General features: G+C 32.1%; 1 protein-coding gene across 1 annotated transcript in view; it reads left to right on the top strand.

The window, feature by feature from the left end:
• LOC127715509 (glutamate receptor-like) overlaps positions 1–15591 on the top strand; it is a 42737-nt gene that overhangs the window by 3730 nt on the left and 23416 nt on the right. The window contains exon 2 of the mRNA XM_052221566.1: positions 7776–7922. Within this exon, the coding sequence (XP_052077526.1) occupies positions 7776–7922 (147 nt within the window). The remainder of the gene's footprint in view (positions 1–7775; positions 7923–15591) is intronic.

Here is a 15591-nt window from a genome sequence, read left to right as displayed (position 1 = left end):
AAATTTGTACCCTTTAATAAAAAAAAATAAAAACTTTATTCATATTTAATGCTTTTTTCTCACCTAAATAAAATCAATACAAATAATCTAAATTTAATAAAACATTTTTGTAAACCCGATAGAGTTTACAGCTGTGATGATAAATGTAATATGACTTCATTTTGTTGAAAACTTCAGATGCCTCCACCTTTAAAGATTTATGTAAACAAAATGTTATAACCATGCAAAAACATGCAGTTCACTGACGTATACTCTGGTTTTTGTTTCAAATTTATGATAACAAATACCTAAGTATGAACAACTATATTGAACACTTTTGAATGATATTGAAATATAAAAGAAGATATTATTATCAAAACGTATTAATGATGAAAAAACCTGCTTTACTTTAAAAAATTGAAGCAGTTATTTTATACTGTAAACCCTTACGGCCTCTTTTGACGTTAATTGACACTGAGAATGAAGTTATCTATTTAAATTCGGGTGCGTTTGACTAGAAAGTCCTAAAATATTAAAGACTTCTTGAAATTTGAATTCGCAATTACATATACGAATGTAGCTATATCGCTGTTATTATTATTTTTTGTCTGTACTGCACCATGTAATGTATATGATGTATTTTGTTGTATTGATGTCACTTGTAGTATTTGTTTTCATCTTGCGTGGCTCTATGCATAAATGTTGAGTTTATAGGTGTTTCCTTTACTTATTTAACTTCTTTAATTTAATATTTTATTTAGAACTAATAAATTCTTCTCAATCAATCAATAATCCTTAAATGCAATTAGGTAAGAAGTTTGTAAACTTCCATAACCATATGATTTTACACGTAACAACATATCAGTATAATGCTTTTTAAAAAAAGTTCGAAGTCTTCAAGTAGTAAATCATTTCCCATTTCAAATACAAATGCTTTCTCTCATATTCCAAACCTTGTTTCTTTTGTTTTGTATATTTTTCTTTTATTTGTCTTTTTTGAATTTTTCCTCAGTTATATGTGATGATGTGTGTGGTTGTTGTGATTTATATATTTCGTTTTGCTGCCTTATTATATGTATTATGATTTCTATGATAAAACCCAATGGGTAATTGTATAGAACAATATAGGGCAGCTATCGGGTTATTTAACTTATGTAGATGCACTTTTAGACTCGGCAGCTTTAACTCACGAACTAGTGATAGCTCTTTAAAAGAAATATTACTTACCAATTTCAGATGCTCGTTACTCTTCGTCTCTCTCTCACTTCTCCAGAGCTTAAATCCGAATATAGATATTGTTTTTCTACTATTTGTTTTAAATGTCATCCTAATTATAGGAAATATTGAGACTAATCCAGGTCCGAATATAGATATTATAACTGACTCTACTAGCATAAATGAAACCTCACTATCCATATGTAACATAAACATACGTAGTCTACGAAATAAGCTTAATTTTCTCCAAAACTTTACTGACGAATTTGATATATTAACTATAACTGAAACTCATTTGGATCCAAGTGTTAACATTGACGATTTGCAGCTTTCCTCATTTTCAAAGAATATAATCCGAAAGGATCGTAACAGTGCCGGCGGAGGCATTGTCATCTATGTAAAGGATGATATATCCGTCGTACGTAAAGGTGAACTCGAAAACCACATTGATGAGACAATATGGGTAGAGATTAAAGGTAAAGGTCAGTCATTTCTTCTTTGTTGTACTTATAGGCCTGAGTGGACGGACAATGACTATTGGACAAGACTTAATTATTCGCTGGGATTGAGTTACCAACTAAGCGAGAATATTGTGATAACAGGAGATTTGAACTCTGATTTATTTTCAATTCATAATAATAAATTATATGATACAATGAATCTTTTTAATTTAGAAAATGTAATAAATAAACCGACAAGGGTGACTGGACACAGTAGCACATTACTAGACCCGATAATAATCAGCGACACAATTAAATATTCTGTTGCCGACGTACTTAAATTACCGTCGGAAATAAGTGATCACGATGCTTCTTTAATATTTTTAGAATGTCCGAGATTTGCATCCAAATCATTCAAAAGAGAAATTTGGTTGTACGATAAAGCAGATTTAAAAAAATTTTCTTCCGGACTTGATTCTGTCAGTTGGGATGCACTTTTTTCTGATGTTGAGGATGTCGACGAGATGTGCAATACATTTACTCAAAAAATCCTTGACATCGCAAGGCAGAGCATCCCAACTCGACATGTTTATATACGAAACAATGACAGACCATGGTTTGACAACGAGTTAAGGAAAGAAATCCGCAGAAGAGATCGATTTCGTAAAAACGCCTTAAAAACTAAAAAAGATTCTGACATTAATAAATACAAAAAGCAGAGGAATAAAGTAAATAATTTGAAAAAAGCTGCAAAAGAAAAATTTGAAAGAAGCTTGGATAATATCATCTTAAATAACGTGGCTAACCCTAAAACTTATTGGAAGATAATGAAAATGCTTATTAAATCCAATAAGGGTTCTGGTGATTTACCACCACTTAATAATATTATTCACGATGAAAGTATGGAAGATGTAGTGTACGGAGACGACGAGAAATGTAATCTGTTGAATAAATATTTTAGTCTAATTTCTTCCCTAGAGGAGGAAGGTGTTCCCATCCCTGAAGTTGAACCAAGAACCAATATTATTTTAAATGATTTAGTAATTGAAAAATATGAAATAGTTGATATAATTAAAATTTTAGATCCTAATAAGGCATCTGGTCCAGATGTCATAAGTCATAAAATGCTGAAAATGTGTCCTGAAAAAATAGCAATTCCTTTAAAAATAATATTTAATAAATCCCTACAACAATGTAAATATCCCACCAGCTGGAAGACTGCAAATGTAATTGCTTTTTTTAAAAAGGGAGATAGTTCTCTACCATCTAACTATAGGCCTATATCGCTTATAAGTTGTGTAGGGAAAATAATGGAGCGAGTTGTTTATAAACATGTCTTCAATCACCTACATAGAAATAAGTTAATATATGAATACCAGTCTGGTTTTCTTCCAAAATGTTCAACAGTTCACCAGCTTTTAGAAATTTACAACTGTATTTTAAATTCACTAGAAAATAAAGAAATTAGCTGTTTCGTTTTCTGTGACTTTTCTAAAGCTTTTGATAAAGTTTGGCATCAAGGATTGCTATATAAAATGAAGTCATACGGTGTGGACGGGAAATTACTGAATTGGTTTAAAAGTTACCTGAACAACAGACAACAGCGAGTTGTTATTAAACAATCGTCGTCAGAGCTTTGCAGTATTTCAGCTGGTGTCCCACAGGGTTCTGTTTTGGGACCGCTCTAATTCATTATTTATATTAATGATATTGCTGAAAATTTGATATCTTTATGTAGATTATTTGCAGATGACACATCTCTCGGCTACTCTAGTCGTGACACGTCACAAATAAAATCAGTGATCAGTCACGACCTGTGTGAGCTGAGCGATTGGTCTAAGAAATGGCTGATGTCCTTTAACCCAGAAAAAACAGAAATTATGTTGTTTTCATACATTGAAACTCCGGAAATGAATTTCATATTCAATGGTAAGAATATTAAAGTTACAGATTTTCATAAACACTTGGGTGTTACATTTAGTAGAGATGCTAAATGGAACACTCATGTGGAAAGTATCATAAAAAATGTATCGAAACATTTGAATGTACTAAGGAAACTAAAGTACAGATTAAGTAGAAATAACTTAGAAAAGCTATACTTGACTTTTATAAGACCGTTACTCGAATACGCCTGTGAAGTTTGGGATAATATGGGTGTGGGTTATTGTAACAAATTAGAGCAGCTGCAGCTTGAGGCAGCCAGAATTGTAACAGGCCTTCCTATTTTTACTAGTAGTAGAATTATTTATGATGAGATTGGTTGGGAAACTCTAGCTGAACGAAGAGAAAGGAGGAAGTTACAATTATTTTATAATATTCAACATAATAATGCACCAGCCTATCTTTGCAATTTAATTCCACCAACAATCCAAAGTACAGCTGTTTATCCCTTACGTAATGGGAATGATATAATATACCCTTTTTGTAGACTTTCATTGACCCAAGAATCCTTCATACCTTCAACTATACGACTGTGGAATAACCTTAATGTGCTGACCCGCAACATTGACTCTTTAGGTAAATTCAAAACTGAATTAAAAAATCTTAAACTAAATTCAAAAGCCCAAGTACCCAAACATTATAAATTTGGCAATCGTAAACTCAACATCATTTTGACTCAACTTAGATGCTCAGCCTCGTTTTTGAATTATGATCTTAACAGAGTTAATATAATTTCAGATCCGTCTTGTAGCTGTGGTGCTAAGCGTGAAGATTCATTTCACTTCTTTTTTGAATGTCCTAATTATACGAATATAAGAATCAAACTATCTAATAATCTGAACTGGTTACCAGAGAACTCTCTATTAAATTTGAACATCTTAACCTCCGGTGATTCGTCATTAACTAATGATGAAAATGAAAGAATTGTAAAGAATGTATATGAGTTTATTAAAGAGTCAAAGAGGTTTCTAATTGTGTAATACAGCACACTAAAGTGCATATACATGTATATTGTGTACAACCATTCACATCATCACACATCATCTTTTACACATCCAATATATACAATGTATTGTTTGCATGCATGCTTTGTAAAAAATTCTATTGTTATAAATTGTTCATGGGAGAAGACTTCATAAGTTTGATTAACTTGTGTCTCATCCCTTTTGCATATTTAAGCAAATAAAATATGTTTAAACTAAATCAAAGGTTGTTTTTCCAATATTCCCAGTGTCTTTGCCATAAAGTGCAGTCAACAGGACTCGTCACCAACTATAAAGAAGAACCAGACTTCCATAAAAAAAAAGATATGATTGCCAATGAGACAACTCTCAAAAAAAGACTAAATGACACAGAAATTAACAACTATAGGTCACAATACGGCCTTCTACAATGAGCAAAGCCCATACAGCAGAGTCAGTTTTAAAGGTCCAATATGAAAAATGTAAAAAAATTCAAACTAGAAAAACTAACGACCTAATTTATGTACAAAAAATGAACGAAAAACAAATGTGTTACACAGTAACAAACGACAACCACTGAATTACAGGCTCCTGACTTGGGACAGACACATACAGAACGTGGCGGGGTTATACTTATTTGAAGGCGCCAATCCTCCCACTAAACTGGGACAGTGATGTTACAGTACAACATAAGAATAAACTAAAAAAAATAAGTTGAAAAAGGCTTATCTTATCAGATGGGTACAGACAGAAATACATCTAACAAATCACAGAGTGGACATGGACGTGGACGGCTACTTATACATCCCCATAACAAAGACACTAAGTACAGATCTTAGATTATTCGCAGTTACTGACAGCTAGTTCAAAGCCAATAAAAACTAATTAAAAAAATCATGCATCTAAGACTAAAATTTTATGATTTCATATTATATTCCATGTTTGATGATACTTCAATTGTACCTACTACATGTATGTGCAAAATATAATATGTTAGTATTATTATTTGTTCATGGTTTTTTTCATATTTTATAAGTTACAGTGATTAGTAACTTGTAATTAACTGACACAGACTATAAAAACAAATTAATCACTATCAAAACAATTCCCGATTGTCCCACATTTAAACTTCCCAATTGTCCAACAAACATATTCCCGAATGTCCCACAAATTTCATTACTTTTTTACCTGTAATTTCAAAAAGTGGGACAATCGGGAAGACACCAGATAGTTATACAAAATGACGATCCGTATAATTTCACCCACATTACCAAACCTTTCTATTACCGATTAAAACGTTTTTCCAGGTGAGGATAAGAGACTTATTTTCAGTTTGAAACATTTTTGAAATATTCATTTATATTAAATAGGATCTAGATTGTAAAATAGACTTTCTAATTCATAACCAAACTGTAAAACCTGTAGTATAACGGCTAGATCAGTCGACCATCATTGTGACTGTGAAAAAGGACTGACGTGTTGGGTTCAAAATAAATTTCTGTATAAAAGTAATTCCATTCAATATAAAATAGTTGTGGAATTATTGCCAATGAGATAACTATCCACCAAATTTCAAATGAATATAAGCAATTATAGACGACCGTACGCCCTTGAACAATAAGAAAAACCCATACCGTACAGTAGTCTATAAAAGGTCCCGATATTAAAAATTTTAAATAATTCAAACGAGACAACTAACGGCCTAATTTAAAATAAAATGATTTACAAACATTAAATAATATATGACGGACATGATCCAACCAAAGCACTGAACTGCAGACTCCTCATTTGAGAAAGTCACATAAAGAATGTGGCGGGGTTATATATGTTTGTGAGCGCTCAACACTTTCCCTAACCGGGGACAGTGGTGTAAAAGCACAACACATGAACAAACTGTAAAAAGCAGTCGCAATTGGCTTAACTAAAAGATCGGTACGAGGCACAAATAAAAAAATCATGTTCTACCAGACTAAAGTATCAATCAGTGCACGACCCACGGATTTAGTGTAAAACGTCATAAACAGTCTGAGAAACGAATGACATTGTGCAGGTTCTTCAAAAATAGATTATAAATATATTGCATTTACTCTGATTAAAACAAGAAGAGTACAAAAGTCAAATTAAGGATATGTCATGCCACTAAATATTCATATGTCTGTCAGCGAGGTAAAACGAAATTTGGATAATTTACTTAAAAACATGCAGAATCAGTAAATAAGTCACAGAAGTAAAGGAATGATGGGATAGTTAAGGGATTCGAAGTATATGGAATCGCTCCAATAACAATAGAAATGCTCCGAATAGATCTGAAAAACAAATATTTTAACGTTGAAATCTGTTTACTTTGTTGATTGACACATTGCACAGCTGTAAACTTCTGGGAACAAATATTAATTGAATTAGCAATTGGGATTCATATTTAATCTATTTTTGTCATTTAATTTATTATCATGTTTCAAACTTATCTGGAAAGTGCATTTTTCTTTCTCTTTTTGTGTTATACATGTATCCATCATTTTGATTGGCAACCTCAAATGTGTTCCTTGTTTCTTTAAAACTAATATATACATGTATGTATATATATATGATAATACTATTTATCATTATAAATATCATTATCGTTATTATTTCGAATACGAATACTGTCATCTTACCTATAATGATTGGCGTAACAATAGATATAAGTGACAATACTTATGATAATATGAAGCTATCTATAGCAGTTGTATTCTTATTGTAAATCAAATTTACAGTGTTGCATATTTCGTCGTGTTCACATGAGAGAAGCCAAAAAAATCTGTTTTTTTGTATCTAGAATTTTTAAATTATTACATATTTGTATAGCAGAATCTAACACAACTTGTCGTTTTTTGCTCGAATGTTGGGCATTCCATTAGAAAATGAATTTGAATACCATTAATAATTTTATCGTTGTCGTTGATGTTGTTCTTGTTAGCATTTGTATTATTATATAAAAAGGGCAGAAAGAAAACTATAAAGATTGAAAGAATTAAAATATAATCCTGACAAACAACGGCACTTTAAACGGAAGCTTTTTAAAATACTGGTTCACTATATGTCGTAGAAATGTTGATGTATCAGCAGCAAAAATGGACTGGTTCACTGTTTGCCGTAGGACTGTTGCTGAAACAGTAACTGTAGTGAAATTGAATGGTTTTGTTGTTTGTCGAATGAAAGAATAAAATAGACCTCTCTCATACACTTTGGTTTATTGCAGGTGCCATATTTGATCGTAAATCAGAACATTTAGCCAAGACATTTGAGTTTGAAGTTCGGAGGTTGTCGAATTCAGACAAGGATATACATTTGGAGCAAACACACGAGATAGTCGAATGTCAAGATAGTTTTCACGTTAGTAATGCAAGTAAGTAAAATGCATACTTTATTATAAATGCAATTATAATTTCTACACAATACCTTGCGTACACTTGTGTTACTCCTGTGCACAAGGGCTTGCGTACACTTGTGGTACTCCTGTGCACAAAGGCTTAAGTTTTATTATAATAAGTAGTCCTACATGAATTATGTAAAGGAACAATGAAAAATGTGTTTAACTTACTACACTGTATGTCGGTGAAACATATTCCTCAAATCCGAAGTTGTCTGTTTGTTAATAACCTGAATTTGAGATTAAAAATTAACAATGAAGAACATGACTCATCATACTGTATTCATTTTCTTATCTTGACATACTGCCTGTTTACTTCTTATGTAAAAATAGAATGTTTTGAAGAATTCGCTGTTTCTCAATCCTGAAAGTCTAAAAAAAAAAAAAAAAGACTACTGCTCATTTTCAATTTTTTGGACCGCACAGTTGCTTGCATTTCTAATTTTTGTTTCTTTTATTTTCTTTACCATCAACAAGACTATAAAATCTTTTTCATAAACCCTATTGACTACCATATTGATTGGGCATGAGTACAGACAAGCATTAGTCGCCTTTATCTGTATCATTTATCATTCTAAAAGCTCTATAATAGTCAAATGGTACAAGGCATGACAGTTCGACTCAAAAGTTCGAATTGCAAACTATGATGATAGAAACATCATTTTGGACAGTCTGTTTTAAGTTATGTGCCACACACCACCTCCTAAAAGACAATACAATAGTGTACCTCTTTAACTAAAGGCATTTGCAATCATCGTTCTTCTTTTAAATTAGATTTAATTTGCATAACCATAACTTAAATTAAATTGATTAAATTGAAATAAAAAAGAGAAGAAAAAGTTCTGAGTACTTAAGAATATTAAAAGATGTAAATGATGCTAATGTAGTATTTTGAATATAAATTAACTGAGACCTTACATATAAGTTGAAAAAAAAATCCCCAACCGAACAACACAATCAAGGAAAAAGACAAATAATACACTTGGCAGGTCAATAAAGAATATATAACTATAACTTAAAGCTCATACTACTGTATGTGACAAACTCTAATCCACCATTTATCTTGACTAGTTATGAAAAAATAAGAGAGCCTACTTAAATTATTTCTTATTCTCACGGTCGGTTGAGATCTTTACAAGTAATGATTTTAGCTTTCCAATTGTGAACCTTCCATTTCCATGTAGCAACATTCCAGCAGCGCCTGCAGATAAAGTATATGTTCAAGTTGATACGATAGTCTAGAGCTTGCGTTCCCTATCATGATTTCATTGATAAAGGGTTTCTTCTTACGTGGTTGCTATTGGACCGAGGGTTCCTAATGGTAAAGTTGAAGTCATCGTTTAAGAAATTTCACAGACGTCAACATGAGTTTATTGACTGCTATATGCTATCTGTGTCACAGATGACCACGTATACCGGTATGTTCCAATTGTAGCAGCCACAATCCCGTCCATTTTCTTCGATTGTTACATCACAGAATGATACTTAACATCGAATGTATACTTTCTATAAGGAATACGCTTCTTGAGCTTATGATATCACTCCTAGTTTGAAGTGGTTTTGTGTTTCTCTTGATTCAGTTTTTTTGTACTTTGTGCTTTTGTATTTTTCTATGTCGAGATCTGTGCTGTTTCTACCGTCACAGTCTTTTCAAAGATATCCTGAGAAATCGTGCATCAATTTCTACATTTCAGTCAAGTTTAAGGGTGAAAAAATTGTCATGACCGATGGTTTACGAATTTGGTGATGCCATATGGGTCAAATAAGAGTCAATTACCAAATCCGCCTTTGTCTAATCACTTTATATATATTTTCAACATAATTCATAATAGTAACCGATATGGCGCAGGAGCTGTCAATCCTTCAGAAACACCTGAGTATACCCCCGGCATTTGTTGGGGTTTGTGGTGCTCAATGCTTTTTTTTTGTAGACTGATGTTTTTTTTGTCATCCTCTCTTCGATTTTTATTCTCTCTTTGTTATATTCCGCTTCTTTTTAAAGACAATAAGACTAAGATAAAAGTTTAGGACAACCTCTGATTAAGTCCCTGTTTAAGACAGACATATTACATGTTACGTATGGCAAGGATAAACAGTTGTATGTAAATAGCCCATCCCTTTTTCATCTTAATAATTTGAATAATGAAATGTAAATTACAAGAAAGGACCGTTCAGAGTCCGTTCAAAATAACCAATTAATTAAATCTATATGATAGTGGCATGATAGAAGACCCAAACATGTCATGATAAGATGACACAATACCTAGTTATATCATACTAAAGAAATCAATGCTCGTTAAATAAAAGAAAGCATTAATGTCTTAACTGAAACTGATGTAGATGTAAATCTTCTAAATCTATCTGGTATAAAAAGAAGCTGTAAGATGAATTAAACTGTAGAAACATTCCTCCTCGATCATAAATTATACGTTTTTAAAATCGTCATGCTCTGAAGATGTATTAAAGAAACTTGTCCCCCATCTGCCTCTCAGTCACAGCACCAAAGCGGCAAAGCTATATAATGTCTATGAAATATATATATATGAGATCACTTCGAATCCTCTTCACAATCGATAACATCTTTAATGTAGATAAAATTAATGTTATACAGTCATATGTTATATTATTTTTACACAAAACGAACATAACTAAACGACCCTATCTGGATGTAGTTGTACCTTTCTGATAGACTCGGACTCGATTCCATTTGTTTTTCCAATCTGATTCTACATCACTTTTTTTGTATTAGACCTTTTCTTATGCATTGAACAATGTTTGGACAAAGGGAAAATAGCGTAGAGGCGAAACAAAAAGCCATCACCAATCACAATGTCTTTACAATGCTTTCATTTATTCATTCTGAACAGGCCTGTGGAATGTTTTTATGTACCATGAATATAAAATCGACCATTCTGATATTTAATTCTTACTTATTTATATTTGCTCACCGATAAATTCTTATTCCATTCATTCAAAAAGATCTTTCGCGGAAGATGTAACCATCAATATGTGAAGTCAGAAGTCCTTAAGGATATTATACCTCTGAGTCACTCAGACTTTAGGTATCAAATTCTATTTTTCTTGAAAGTTTCATTCTCAGTTGATCTTTGACAGACAGTATATAATTGCTTTCTTTATAACATCAAACATTTCTTGCATTTTTTCCAATACTCTGTCATGTGTCTCGGGTTTAAACTTACTAGAGAAAGATTGAGAATTTGTAACTGGTTTGACAGTCCAGGATTACCGGTAGTTTTATGTTCCGAGGCATAACAATTGCGTTAGAGATGACGTTTTACTTTATTGTTGAATGATACATGTATATATAACAGGATATGCTTTCCATATCGGGTCCAACTGTCGCATTTAAATTTATACTGTAGACATGGATTTTTTTGCAGGTTGTTATAAACGCGATTTCAATGCAAAAATTCGCACATATAAATTTTATGTCCTACAAATGTACCTAAATAGTGCTGCTGCCGACAAATTATTTGCACGTGGGGGAATTTCGTGCATTTTATGTGGTCGCGAAATAAGTAACAATCATTCCCGCGAGAGAATGTTTATATAATACAGCTTTTGACTGAAATGTTTGTTTGTAACATGATATGAGATAATTGAACGGACATTCATATGATCAATTTTATCAACAATTATATAGGAAGTTGAATAATGATGGGCACGTTAATATCATTATTGAAAAGTCTGTATTGATAATAATGCCTTAAAGACTCTGATTGGTTTGTATCCTAACCAGTGATTTCCTACAGTTAAATGAATTCAAGCAGAATAAAAAAACAACTACCCTCCAGTTTAAACCTATAATGAATAATATTGTTTCTCTAAAGGCAAGTAGATACAAAGTAAACCCCATGCCTAAAGTATTGAAATCAATTTATCTGTTGTCAATGACTTACCATATATGTACTCTGTACCACGGTAAACAAAGTGCGCATTATTACTCTAGCTGTAAGAAAACATGACAAAATCTTATAACACATCTCGTTTCATTTATCTTCCACACATAACGTAAAAATTTCATTTGTTTATCCTTTGGCGACTTCTAGTTCCAATCCCACAATAAAGACTTAAAAAAAATTAACTCATAAATGTTTTGGTATGAATCAAATTTTGTCTGAAATAATCAGTTCATAAAATTCTATTGCACTGCTAAAGCGAGGTGTACAAAGACCCATAACGGTCTCGACTGTCTTTTAAGATTCTTTCGGTTTGTTTTCCCTTAATTTCTATATATTTGGTCATCAAAATACCTATAATGAATGTCATTCAAGAAACACGTGATATGCACACTTTGCCAAGCATCCGGGACACTTCTATTAGGATGATTGCTACTATAATGAATCAATTACATCCTCGATTTACACTGAACCTCTGTTGTGTTCGAGGACATAAAAAAAATAGAGCCCAATACAAAAGAACACTAAAATATGGCAATCTGTAAAAGAAATACAAACAGATACAAAGAAGGCTGTCGAAAATAAAATGTCGAATAACAAAATTTACAAAAGCAAAAGAGAGAAACAGACTAAACATAAACCACAAACAAATTAGTCCATCCTAAAGTAATGTGCATCATAAAACCAGGTTAAAATCTCAATTATAAGAATATATCTAAATGCCTGCTCAACAAGTTGCCATTCGTGTTGTTCATAACAAAGCATATCTTGAGATTATATGTTTTGGTCATCCATGATTGTACGTATAATCAAATACTGGATTATGTTTACGACAAATGGAAGATATCCGTGATTATTTCTGTCAGGAATAATGAAGTGCATGCTCAACAATAAGAAAGAACCATTGTTTCAACAGCATGCCAATGAATTAATCAGCGCTACCAATGAATTAATCATATAAGGAACCATAACTTTTCTAACATGGAAACAACTGCATGGTACATAGAATGTTTAAACTGAGGACAGTAAAATCTGCGTAATAGCACAATGAGAATAAATGATGATTTAGAAGGGGTAGTGATAAAGACATTTGAGTATCATGAAAATAAGGAGATGTGGTATGATTGTCAATGAAACAACTATCCACCCAAGTTCAAATGATGTGAACATACGCAATTATAGGCAACCGTACGGCATTCGACAATGAGAAAAAAACCATACCGTATAGTCGGCTATAAAAAGTCTCGACATGAAAAATATGAAACAATTCAATTGAGAAGACTTACTGCCTAATTCATAACAAAACCATTTACGAATAACAAACATGACAGACACGAACCAACGACAACCACTGAACTACAGGACTGTAATTCAGTGGTTGTCGTTGGTTCACGCCTGTCATATTTGTTTTTCGTAAGTTGTTTTGTTATGAATTAGGCAGTCGGGGCCTTTTATAGCCTACTATACGGTATGGGTTTTTCTCATTGTTGAAGGCCGTACTGTTGCTTATAATTGCTAACATCCACTTTATTTGAACTTTGGTGGATAGTTGTCTCATTGGCAATCATACCACATCTCCTTATTTTTAAATTAATGTCTTCTGTTTTTGTTTTGCAGTAGTTTGGTTAGTCTTTTCTCCTTATATTCACATCTGTATTTATAAAATTCCCCAATATTGGGATACTGACTGATTTAGTAGATAAAATCCAAATAAAATATCGAGATGAACGTGTCGTCTTTGATTAAAATATTTCAAAAAAATATAATTGATAATAAGTTTTAATGTATTTTTTTTGTGTAAATGAATTTTCAGAAGATTTTTAAATCTAAACAGACGTATAGTACATAAAATTGAGAATGGAAATGGGGAATGTGTCAAAGAGACAACAACCCGACCATAGAACAGACAACAGCAGAAGGTCACCAACAGGTCTGGTCTGTACAGACTGTTTCCAAACTTCTAGTGATATCGAAATGTCCGGTGTATTCGACAACTAAGTTGTTGAAATTTAGCAGATGCACAATATCTAATCGGCAAACCTCGGGTGACTTTGCTTCTGTACGGAATCGGCTGAGTTGTGACGAATGGCACAATATCATATAAGAAATTAAATTTACTGGAAATAAGTTTTGGTATTGTATGCTACTCCTATGCTCTCCATACTGTCCTAAGTATGCTTCATTGTCTTTATATTTTACCCTTCTTTTCTTTTGAATACCCACTGTATGGATGGAAAGACATGTTTTCGCGATCTCTAACCTTAAGATATCAAAATAGTAGTCTTATCTGTAAATTTATTGTTTTTGTTCCCTATCGGGATATTTTGACAGAGTGTTGATTTGCATGACGGGTGAAGCATGCATTGCAGGAGACACTTACCATGTCGACGTCCACGTTTTCGGAAAACATTTTATATTTCAAGGTTTGTGCTTAATATTACTGCTACTAATTTGTATCTGACATTTATTAATAGGTATTGTAGATAAGTCCGGTTCCAATAAAATATTAACAGAATGAATTTGATTTTTTTTTGACATTTGAAACTGAAACGATTAACGAATTGCAATTTGTTTTTATATCATATTACAACTTTTATTTGGCATAAAATGGCCAATTATAAACAAGAATTCCTAACAATTCCAAAATTAACTCCGTTATTTTACCACTAATTGGGAGAAGTCGATATTTTGATAAATATTTAAGAGAAACCGGTGAATTTGAAGACGCACGACAGAGGATTTACACTTTGCGTGTCAAATCAATTTTGCACATTTCTACTCCTTTTCATTTTAGTTACTATGGAAACGAATTATTTAATTCCCTGAGCGAAAGATTTATTTTGTTTCAGAGGATAATGGATTTGTACAAGTTTGGTGGAAGTCATTTGTCGAATGATGCGTTTCAGAAAGTGTTTGTAGATAGTGATATCGACTTCCATAATAGATATCATAAGGATGTATATTTCTTTTTGACAAGTCTACTTTATATGTCTTAATTGCTTTCTGATATAACTTTCCTGATCTTGTTTTGATATGGAAGAAGTCTTTAAAAAGAGAAAAAAAATCATTGCCCCTAAATCAATTACCTTTTCTGTTTTCGCACAGTTATATAAAAAAACTACAATTAATGAAAATTTTTAAGAGGATTTACATAACGGAATTTAAAGTTTCTTTTTGGCTTTCATGGTCTCAAGCCATTTGTGTTTTATTGTCATCTTTTGTCGTTTTTCGTCCATTGATAGTCGAAAGGAGTGGACATTTAAAAAAAAAGATTATCATATTTTATTAATATTTCAGTTTACTTTGTTGAGCATGAAATTTCAAATATATCATTTTTTTCTGTGTAGATTAATATTTTCATTGAGTATAATTGTGATAAAGTAGTTGAGGAAGGAGAACAAGGACGGATCAATGGTCATCAAGTTTCATCTTAACAATACCTGTACCAAGTCAGGAATATGACAGTTGTTTTCCATTCGTTTGATGTTTCTGAGCTTTTGATTTTGCCATTTAAAAAGGAACTTTCTGTTTTGAATTTTCCTTGGAGTTCGGTATTTTTGTTGTTTTACTTTTTTTGGCATACATGGCTATAATTCTGAATAAAACAAAGACCATAGACAGGAATAAACTGTGTCCATCCTCTAAAATTAACTTGAAGGAATACCAAAGTCATCAGCGACCTTCATTCTTCTTTATGCAAATATTGATGCAGATAGAGAAAGCTG

The sequence above is a fragment of the Mytilus californianus genome, unplaced genomic scaffold (genome assembly GCF_021869535.1).
Source record: "Mytilus californianus isolate M0D057914Y unplaced genomic scaffold, xbMytCali1.0.p SCAF_9, whole genome shotgun sequence".
In the NCBI taxonomy this organism is placed as follows: Eukaryota; Metazoa; Mollusca; class Bivalvia; order Mytilida; family Mytilidae; genus Mytilus; species Mytilus californianus.
This window is presented reverse-complemented; position numbering and strand designations above follow the sequence as displayed.